The sequence below is a fragment of the Equus przewalskii genome, chromosome 25 (genome assembly GCF_037783145.1).
Source record: "Equus przewalskii isolate Varuska chromosome 25, EquPr2, whole genome shotgun sequence".
NCBI classification, from domain to species: Eukaryota; Metazoa; Chordata; class Mammalia; order Perissodactyla; family Equidae; genus Equus; species Equus przewalskii.
The window spans coordinates 31,447,338-31,458,375 of NC_091855.1; the positions used below are offsets into that span (position 1 = coordinate 31,447,338).

The 11,038-nt window shown below is 44.0% G+C and overlaps 1 protein-coding gene across 8 annotated transcripts in view; it reads right to left on the reverse strand.

The window, feature by feature from the left end:
- Positions 1-11,038, reverse strand: part of KCNK10 (potassium two pore domain channel subfamily K member 10) — a 147,081-nt gene that overhangs the window by 18,225 nt on the left and 117,818 nt on the right. For all 8 annotated transcript variants that reach the window (XR_011532909.1, XR_011532910.1, XR_011532911.1 and 5 more), the window contains 2 exons: positions 5,752-5,938; positions 1,532-1,674 (listed from right to left, as the gene is read on the reverse strand). Coding sequence is in view for 5 of the 8 variants with exons in the window: in XM_070593695.1 (XP_070449796.1) it covers positions 1,532-1,674; positions 5,752-5,938 (330 nt within the window). In the remaining 3 variants the exon portion in view is untranslated. The remainder of the gene's footprint in view (positions 1-1,531; positions 1,675-5,751; positions 5,939-11,038) is intronic.

Sequence of the window (11,038 nt, forward strand, 5' to 3'; positions counted from 1 at the left end):
GCCTCACTCCTCCAGTATAACTGGAGTGATCATGTCTCACACACACAGTTTTTACTGTTATGTGAGAGAAAGACATGCTAGCTTGGTCCTGGGCACAAATCAGATGCTCAGCAGGTCCTTCTCTGTCCGTCCAATGCCTCTATTTGGGTAAGGTGACCAACCTGTCCCAGTTAGTCGGGGCAAGTCCTGTGTCCTAGGTACCCCCTCAGTCCTGGGCAAACTGGGACTGTTGGTCACCCTGTATCTGGGCCATGCGATGGTCCTGTGCTATTGGGCTTGCCCTGGTTTAAGAAGACCCTTTAGGGCACCTGGTAACCAAATTTCTCTGGTCAGGGTGCAAGAAGGGGACATGTTCTGCCAAAGCCCACGGAACATACTTCCTGAAAGTGAAGTTGTGCATGAGGATCAGTAGCAAATTTCCAGGCTCTTCTCCAGCAGGGCAGACAGTACAAGCCTTATGCTTTCCTACACAGATGCATAACTCTGATTTTCGCATTGAGGACACTCAATATTTATGTTGTCTCTTTTGTTATGGTTGCTTTTTACGGCAGGTCAGTTAGCTACCTGGGGAATCAGACTGGAGATTGCATTGCCAGTGTTTACGTAAGCCAGGAAAATGAACATGTGGGCCCAGGAACGATACGAGAACTGTCTCTCCCGGGGCCTCCCGTATGGAATGATGGTATTCTGGGAAGTGAACAGTCGCCCTTAAAGAGGCTGTCCCTCATGCTGTTTCTTTGGGTTTTATCTCCCTTCCTTTCCTTGGCTCTTTCCTTCCCCTTCCCTTTCTCTCCTTCTTTCTTATCTGTTTTCCTCTCTTCTTAGGAGAACTACATGGACTTTTCTTTTAAATCACAAAATCCACCTTCTTGTGCCTTTTCTTGCCTTTGTATAGGTTTTCATGCACCTTTCTAAGAGGGAGTAAAGGCTGCATGCCCCTGGCCACAGGGATATATTTGTATTTACAAATCTGACAACCAGAGGGGACATAAGTGAAAGGGACGCCTTGAGTTCACATCCCGAGGGCCGGCCACCATTCAATGACTTCAGTCTCACACAGAGTCGGGAAAGAGTCATGGCGTTAACGGCATTCCATGCAGATCCCGAGACCTGCAGGACAGGCTGGCGCTCCTGGGCTTTCTATGAATTCTCTAAGCCTCTCCCACAGATTTTCTGTTAAGAGGCAATTACACATCTCCCTCAAGCGCAGTCTCCCTCAGCTGACTATTTCTGGATTTTTTCTTTCTCTTTTCGTTTTCGTTTTTTAAAGTAAGTTGTTATTTACTAGTCTTTCCAGGATCTGTGGGCTGGTGAGTGAGTCACCACCAGATTATCTCACCCACCAGAAAAGGATCCAGAAATAACTGCTATTCCATCTCCCTCAGCTTTTAGGTGATGATTCAGAACAAGGAAGCTTTACGAGCCCTCCATTTAGTAAGCAATGCGCTAGCCCATAGAACAGAGATGGGAAATTCTTGACACGAGCTAATTTGATCTCAGGAGCATTCACAGAATCTGGAAGGGGTCCTACCTCTTCCTTTGTCTTTTTGGAGAGAACCCGTAGCCAATCTCCGATCATACTGAGGACAGCTGCAAAGTAGGCAAGGCCAACAAGGATCCAAAACCACACTAGGGGCTTATACCACTCCCGGTAATTGATGCCAGCGTTTCCCCCTGAAAACAACCAAACGTTACTTTAGCCAGGGATCTAGCACACGGTCTTGGCAGAGCAAACACATTCCAGTCCATGCAGTGGAGATGTCACCCCATCACAATCTAACACTCAGCTCTTAGGCCTGCTGTATACAAGAGGTGACCGGGGTGGGAGGGCAAGGAAAAGATGTGTCCCTTCCTTAGAGGAGCCTGACTTGTGGCTTAACTTCCTTTGATTCTTGACCACTGACGGGTCATACCCGTAACATACGGGTAATACCCGTAACAGAAGAGTGTTAGTGGCCAATTTGATCCGTCCATTCTCAACCAGAACTTGATAATGAACGAGCGGAGCTAGAGGACAACAGGTCAGGCCCAGCTGTCAATTTTTTCTTAAACTTCTTTGAATTTAATAAAATATCATTAAATAATCTCAAATGGTTTGGACTTCTTGGAACCCTTTCCTCCTTAAGCACACATGCGTTTACCAGGAGTTGAGTGGATGTGTGGAAGTAAAATTAGACTTAACAGCATTCCTTAGATTCTGATCCAAGCAACAGTGATTTAATGCTAACTGAGGGATGGTGTTTACATGATGCTAATCCAAAGGGTCAATTAGACTGAGTAATTAGAATCACCATGCTAGAACTAAAGGGGACCTCCAAGGCCAGCTAGTCCAATCCCTTTATTTTATAAAGAGGGGTTACAATAAAAATCCATCAAACTAAATTGGCCAGTTGCCTGATTGCATTGACTGGCTGTTCCACTGAAAAGACCAGTCATTTATTCCAAATAATTAGCCTATTTATTCTAGCCCTCCTACAGGCGCTGCCAAACGTAGCCATGCAAAATAGGTTCCAAGCCCAGCCCACTCTCCTAAAGAAGTGAGGGAGCTCCATGAAATAACGGATGTCAGCCTTGCTCTCGCTCTGCAAGATTCTGTTGCCCAATGAAACAGGCAGGTGGCCATGTTTAGAAGACAACCGGCATTAGCGATGTATTGGTAATTATGGTATCACATGATGAATGGTTACTAGACTTTCCCACTGGGTCGTGGTTGTAACCTCATCTGACACCACTGAATCCATCCTGAGCTCTTACGGTATCAATAATACCTCCCAAAGGCAGCTGGGCAGGCACTGTGGCCTGTGGCTCTTCTCAGTGCACCAAACCTGCTTTGCAATGCAGCCCAGGAGGTCTCAACAGCTACTGCAATTTCTTCATTAGAATTCCAAACATTGCTAAAGGGCTCTGTGGCAAGCCCCAGGGGTTTGGTTTAGCTGCTTTGTTTTTCCCTTTTAGGTAACCCTGCCCTGCAGCTTTCTCTAGGATTCTATTGGAGTTCCTGCAACATAAGTGGTTTTGAGGTTGATTTCGTTTCTGCACTAGGCCAGAGAACTCTGCAGCTTTCTCCCTCAGGGCTATCTGAGAGTAAATATTTACTGTAGTGAGCCACCACCCAAGAAAGATTGTCACTAGGGTGCGCTAGCGGACAACGCAATAAACACCCTTCTGTGTGTTCCTCTAGCAGCTGCTCATCTACAATTCAGAGTTCCATGTGTGTTCCCAGTCAGGGTCGCGAAATGCCGTAACGTTGTTAGTCTGTCCTAAAGTGAGTGAGCTACAAAACAAAGCAGCACTTAATCCTGCATGGTGATCAATGTTCCCATTATACTTCTAGTAGAGTTAATGCTCTATCAAATCACAGCAACCATCAACTCTTGTTAATGTATCTTTTTAAAGGATCAGTCATCCTTCCCTACTGCTCTTAAGAGTATTGCCAAAAAGGTTGTGATAAACTTCCAGTCTTTTAAGGCATGCATGCTTCAGATGGGTCTACGTAAGCTCTAGAAACTGGAGCTTAGAAGGGCCTGGTCTAATTACAGTCAGCTCTGTGAATTACAAAGACCTCAGGACAAAGGAAATACATCTCTGCTAATCAGGAGTAAGAAAGGGAATTAAAACAGTGGTATGTCAGGCCGGCCCAGTGGCGCAGCGGTTGAGTGCGCACGTTCCACTTCGGCAGCCTGGGGTTCGCTGGTTCAGATCCTGGATGCGAACATGGCACCACTTGGCAAGCCATGCTGTGGTAGGCATCCTATGTATAAAGTAGAGGAAGATGGGCACAGATGTTAGCTCAAGGCCAGTCTTCCTCAGAAAAAAGAGGGGGATTGGCGGCAGTTAGCTCAGGGCTAATCTTCCTCAAAAAAAAACACAACAAAACACAGTGGCATGCCTGTGACTATGGAGGTCATGCCCTAACTAGGAAAGTAAAGATAGTAGGTCAAATGCCAGTTTGTGCTAAGTGCTCACAGTCCGTGGTGACTAATAAGAATAAATAATAAAATCATAAATAATTGTTTTTAATTTCATATTCCCAGGGCTCTACTATTTGCGCCCAAGATTAACAGACTGACAGAGTGAACTGAGTAACTGGTTAGGGAGCAGGGTGGTCACAGGAGTCCTATAAAAGGTAGTCCTCCAGACTGCGCAGTGTGAGCACAGAGTGCTCTGAAGCACAACCCAGTGCAAATTTTGCTTCAGGGGAACTTAAAGATGTCTGCAGAATAGTTCTAAACTCCAACTGCCATTACATGCATTTACCTTCCATTGGAAGTTCAACTGAGTTTTCCCCCAGACCAGCTACGGACGAGGCTAAGGAACTAACCAGACAAGTGTTCTTCTGACTTTTGTCAGTTTCTCTGTGGTTTCCCTCCAGAGTCCCAAGCCTCTAATCAGATGACATCATGTGACTTCTCCCCCCGAATTGAGGAGCTGCGCAATGGTTGAGCACTGTGCATAAGGGGAGATTGGTGGGGCCCCAGACCCCAGGCTTTTTATAAATAATTTTTAACCACTTTGACTTTGCAATGCTTAGTCCTTAGCCAATAAAAAGGAAGAAAAAAATTAAAAACTACTATTTCTACCAAGAGGACTTCAGTCTTCATCCACCCACTTGAAACAGCTATAAAACCACTCTGTAGATTATCTATATTATACAATTATCATGGAGGCATCCATGCTCCTATTGACAAGACTTCAACATCCCCTCAAGAATTTCCTGTTTACCAGATTCCCAGAGACGACATCCCTTTCCTCCTTACGGGCACTGTAATCCATGGGGAAACCAAGGCACTGCCGGGATTATGCACCAAATAGACAGTCAGTCTGGGAGCTCAGCCTGTAAATGCCCAGGCTGTTGCTTAACCAGAAATTGGTCAAGGTCAAAGACACACGCACACACACCCCACAAAACATTTCGAACTTTTGATGGAATTGTTTGATCCCAGTGTTCCTTTCTCGGAGTAAAAAATGATCAATCATCTGACCACCTAGAATTATCCCATTAGGAAAGAGAAGAATGGCCTCCTTCTTTTATTTCTGCCTCCCTAATACACTCTGGGAAAGTGGTACAATGTAAGAAGCCAGATCTCATTTCGTTTTCAAGCTCCCTGTCCTTAGATGAATTTGCTGGTGGTTTTCTTTTGCTTCCTTAAATACAGCTCATTGGCATTTATTTTTACGATGAAGGCTATTGTTTCTATAAACATTCATGCAGAATCCATTATAGTATTACATTCGCTCAGGGCAATTCTCAGCTCCTAGTAGTCAACTAAGTCGTTAGTCTCACATCTGGGCATGCTCAGGACAACTTTTGCAGAAACAATGGCTCTTCCCTCTGCATCAGGAGGCTTAACCTGCAGGTGAAGGCAGGCTAAGCTCTATGCTAATCTCTCCAGAGTTTCATATTTGCCACTTGCTAACAGCCTTTACCGATTGATTCAAGGAGGCTTAATACAATTCAGAAGTCCAAAATTCAATGAGAAATTCATTTCACTCATGCATAATGCATATGACGATAAGGGCAATAAGCATCCTGGGCAGAGACAGGCTGGCTTCCTCTCACGGCAGAAGCCTGCTGCTGTTTACACGGCAGAGGTCTACAGGTCTGAAATGAGCCCACGGACAGCAGCGGTGATGCTGAGTCTTTCTCATTTGCTTCTCCCACAACATCTTCTCTCATGGTTTTGAAAAGCAATACCAACAGAACGTTTTCCCTACGAAAGCCCTGGTGACTGCGATGCCCAGGGAGCTTACCTGCCACAAAATCACCAAAGCCCACCGTAGTGAGAGTGACCACCACAAAGTAAATGGACTCCAGGGCCGTCCACCCCTCGATGTATTTGAAAATGACAGCAGGGATCGTCACAAATACAACGCAGCCGGCCAAGATGAAGAGGATGGTTGAGATGACCCGGATCTTTGTCTGACTCACTTGCTTTTTCTAGGAACAGCAAAGGAGAAAGATAGGCAAGTCAGCTTCATCATGCTGGGTTCAGAAGACAGAGGTACAGAAAAAATGTATTGTGGCAGTGGCTTTTAATCCTTGGTCACGGGTGGCTTTGTGAGAATCTGATGTATGCTGTGGACTCTTTCTTATGAAAATGCATATAGAAGTTTTCAGGGGGTCTAAGTGGTCCTCAGATCTTAAGAAGCTTGTTTATGGACCCTCAGGTCAAGAAACTCCACTTAGCTTGTGCCTTGAATGCCTTTTGCATGATTCCATGACGGCAGCCCAAATGCTGATTCTAACTTCCTCACTAACGCATACATAATTCTTTCCCAAGAAGGGCTTGCTGCCATTTTTCATGTGGTATTATTGACTCTGTTGGTCTAGGAGTTAAGATTCAGCACTCTCACTGCCACAGCCCGGGTTTGTTTCCCAGTCAGGGAACCACACCACCTGTCTGTCGGTTGTCATACTGTGGCGGCTGCGTGTTGCTGTGATGCTGAAAGCTCTGCCGCCAGTATTACAAATACCAGCAGGGTCACCCATGATGGACAGGTTTCAGTGGAGCTTCCAGACTAAGTCAGACTAAGAAGGACCTGGTACTCATTTCTGAAAAAAAACTGACCGTGAAAGCCCTATGAATAGCTGCAGAGCATTGTCTGATATAGCACCAGAAAGATGACAGGATGGCACAAAAAGATGGGGCAGGGTTCCGCTCTGCTGTACACAGGGTCACTAGGAATCAGAATCGACTCAACGGCATTACCAACAACAGATTACTGACCCTCCATTAGGAGGGCACGGGTTTGAGCTCTTTCCACAGTGGTGGTGATGGATTTACATCTAGTTTCCCTTGTGTCGAAGGGAATATGCTGGAAAAATGGCTGATCTGAGGCAAGCCAGAATGTTTGAATGGAAAGAAAAACATAGCCACCCTCATCCTCATTTGAGACAGACTCTAGCCAAGCATCTGTGTGCTTCCTCACCCTCCTCCCCTACTGAGGTTGTACATTTATAACATACTTTTCTTTTAAAATACACATGTTTGAGCTGCTGCTGTGGTCATCATGTTTGTTGGCTGTATTACCTGCAAGAGACAGGACAGGGGTCTGAGTCAGAAGGACAGGATTGCTGTCTAAAATGGATGGTCGGAGCTTCATCTCACGTCAGCTTCTGAAGGAGTCAGTAGTTAAGAGGCAAAAGAGCATTTAGAAGAGGAATTCTACTGATACCAAGGCAAAGGAATCATGCCAATGGAGTCTAGAGGTGGCTGGAAGCATCAATGGTACTTCCCTTGATGTACTCAAGACAACACCGGCATTGCCTCTAAACTGAATAATCCTCAAGGTCTTCTCAGAGCTCCCAGATTTGCCATTGGAGACGGTCATTGGGGGACTCTAGTACCAGAACCCCACCAAAATCATGTACTATCATAAAAATACCTTTACCATCAGAGTGCATGGGCCTTTCTACATTGCCTAGATTGATTTTCAACAAAGTACATTACATTTAGGGCAATCGATATAGGAAATCCTAACCACGTGATCCATTTTCTAGTCATGGCCTTCTGGCAAATTAGAAGGCAGAGAACCTCAGAGCGCAGAGAGACATTTGCATTCATATACCTCATTTACAGATGCAAAAACAGAAGCCAAAAGGGGTTAAGGGACTTGCATGAAATGATGATGCTAATTAGGGGCAGAGCTGGGATTAGAATTCCAATGTGATTAACTCTCAGTCCAGTGCGTAATTATAGAAACAGCTTTTTGCGGCCGGCCCCGTGGCCAAGTGGTTAAATCCCCGTGCTCTGCTTCGGTGGCCCCGGATTTCACTGGTTCGGATCCTGGACGTGGACATGGCATCTCTCATCATGCCACGCTGAGACGGCATCCCACATGCCACAACTAGAAGGACCCACAACTAAAAATACACAACTATGTACCGGGTGGCTTTGGGAGAAAAAGGAAAAATAAAATCTTTAAAAAAAAGAAACAGCTTTTCAAGATACGCAACAATTCACCAGCTCAAACAAAGTTGCCAGAGTCCTCCCCAAACAAAAGAAACCAGACTAGCCCCACTGATGAATGGGCCATCCTGCTTCCCCTCTAGGAAGGAAGACTTGAGAATAAAAAGTGTCACTGGGCCATCTGTCCAGAAATTCCCAAGCTTCAGTCACAGCAGTGACACTTTGGCCAGGTTTCTCAGGACAGAAATGGGTCCAGAAAGATCCTTCTAAGGTCAACCCCTTGGTTCAACCATGAGAGTGTAGTAAGGAAATGACTAGGTCTCAGAGAGGAAGGTTGGGTATGGTTCTGTTTCCCGTCCTCCCATCCCTCTCTTCCTCCATGATTTGTGGGGAGAAACATCAGTGCTGCCTTTTCAGTGGAAATCTCCAAGGGACAAGAGAGCTGAAAAAGAGAAAAAGGTCGCTCTCCTCTGTGATGATGCCTCCACACCATTCAGTTCCACCTGACGGGGGCCCGGAGTCCCAGGTGTGTTCAACAGGGCAAAATGGAGTAGGCAATTAAATGAATAAGAAGAGTTACAGAGGATAATATTTATTTGCACAAATCTAAATCAGAACTATTTACACTCCAGTTCCTGGATCAATATGTTCCCTAAACATTCACAGGAAAAGCTAAAGAAATACAACTCTTCTTTATGAAAAGGGGTCATGTGCTCTAACTCCTGTGAGCATATAAAGCACATAAAGTGGGAACAGGGAAAAATAATTTGATCCATGCTCTTATATAGCCCCCTTCCATCTCTACCAAAAAGCAATCTTAAAAAATAACTATTGACATCTTTGAAAACTGCATTTGAAAATACCAGTATTTTTCTCTCACAAATGAAAGTATTGTGACAAGATAAATTATCTAAGAACCAGAGGGAGTGCTTTCCCCATTTCATGAATTTCCATATTGGATATTAGAGAAGGACTTTGTGGGGGCAGTTGAGCCCCTCTGAGAATCCAGGAACTTATTATTAGCCTAGTTTTGTTTGCAGACATGTACAAAAATCCAAAGCCCAAAAGGAGATTTTACCATAGATCATTAAGCTAATCTAATTGCTGGCAATGGAAACATCATGTTCCCCCTCTATAAATCGTCCTCCTCAAACGCATAATGAAATTAAAGTGAATTAAATGTTTGTGAGACACTTAAGTCATAAATTAGGATGTGAATGCAATTGCAATCTAAATGAGGTTGAGGTTGGCAAACGAGGGCTGTGCGTACATAGGAAGCTGGAGACATTCCCAGGCTCCAGGAGGTGGGCAGAAGAGAAGGATGAGATTTGTTTGGTGGCAGAGACCGAGGTGTGCAACAAAGGCTAGATCGTGGTGTCTTAATTGCATTGCCTGTGGGAGAGTTTATCAGCAAGGTAAACATTTCACCACTGCTCACTGCCCAAGCCAACCAGTGTGTCCCCAGACAACCCAGACACACCCAGACATCCTAGGGTGATGCTCGGAGAATGTTTAGAGAATTTAATCATTGGGGTATTTTAGGGACTTAAGAAATCAAGCGTCTTGTATGTGTGTAGGTGTATGAAAATCTGTATACGCGTACTGCACTATAAAAGGAAGAAGTGTGGGTGTAAAGTTTTAGCAATATCTGTTATTCTGGATACCCATGTTTTTGCTGCCCCCTAGATACTTAAAAAAAAACAACAGTTGCCTTAATCGAACATTTTAAACTGTAGATTTCAAGATGGAACCAAAAACTATCTTATATGTCATCCAGTGGTCTTTGAGCTTCTTATCCCCATTAGCCCTGCAATTGTTCACAACTACTGTAAAATGGTGTTAAGAACTTGGAGTCCATGGAACAACAAAAGACTCTGAATAGCCAAAGGAATCCTGAGAACAAAGAACAAAGCTGGAAGTATCACACTCCTTGATTTAAAAATATATCACAAAGCTATAGTAACCCAAACAGCATGATACTGGCACAAAAACAGAGACAAAGATCAATGGAACAGAATCAAGAGCCCAGAAATAACCCATACATCTATGGACAGCTAATTTTCAACAAGGAAACCAAGAATATACAACAGAGAAAGGAAAGTCTCTTCAATAAACGGTGTTGGGAAAACTGGGCAGCTACATGCAAAAGAATGAAAGTAGACCATTATCTTACACCACACACAAAAATTAACTCGAAACGGATTAAAGACTGGAAGGTAAGACCTGAAACCATGAAACTTCTAGAAGAAAACATAGGCAGTAGGCTGTTCGACATCGGTCTTAGCAGCATATTTTCAAGTACCATGTCTGACCGGGCAAGAGAAACAACAGAAATAATAAACAAACGGGACTACATCAAACTAAAAAGCTTCTGCACATCAAAGGAAACCATCAACAAGACGAAAAGACAACCTAACAAGTGGAGAAGATATTTGCAAACCACATATCTGATAAGGGGTTAATATCCAAAATATATGTATAAAGAACTCATACATCTCAACAACAAAAAGACTAACAACCCAATTAAAAAATGGGCACAAGATCTGAGCAGATACTTCTCCAAAGAAGATATACAGATGGCCAACAGGCACATGAAAGGATGTTCAACATCATTAACTATCAGGGAAATGCAAATCAAAACTACAATGAGATATCACCTCACTCCGGTCAGAATGGCTATAATTAATTAACAAGACAGGAAAAAAAAAAAGTGTTGGAAAGGATGTGGAGAGAAGGGAACCCTCATACACACTGCTGGTGGGAGTGCAAACTGGTGCAGCCACTATGGAAAACAGTATGGAGTATGCTCAGAAAATAAAGAATTGAACTACCATCTGATCCAGCTATTCCGCTGCTGGGTATTTATCCAAAGAACATGATGACATGACTGCATAAAGATACACGCACTCCTGTGTTCATTGCAGCATTATTCACAACAGCCAAGACTTGGAAGCAAACTGGGTACCCATCAAGGGACAAATGGATAAGGAAGATGTGGTAGATATACACAATGGAATACTATTCAGCCATAGAAAAAGATGAAATCTTGCCATTTGTGACAACATGGATGGACCTTGATGGTATTATGCTAAGTGAAATAAGTCAGAGGGAGAAAGTCGAATACCATA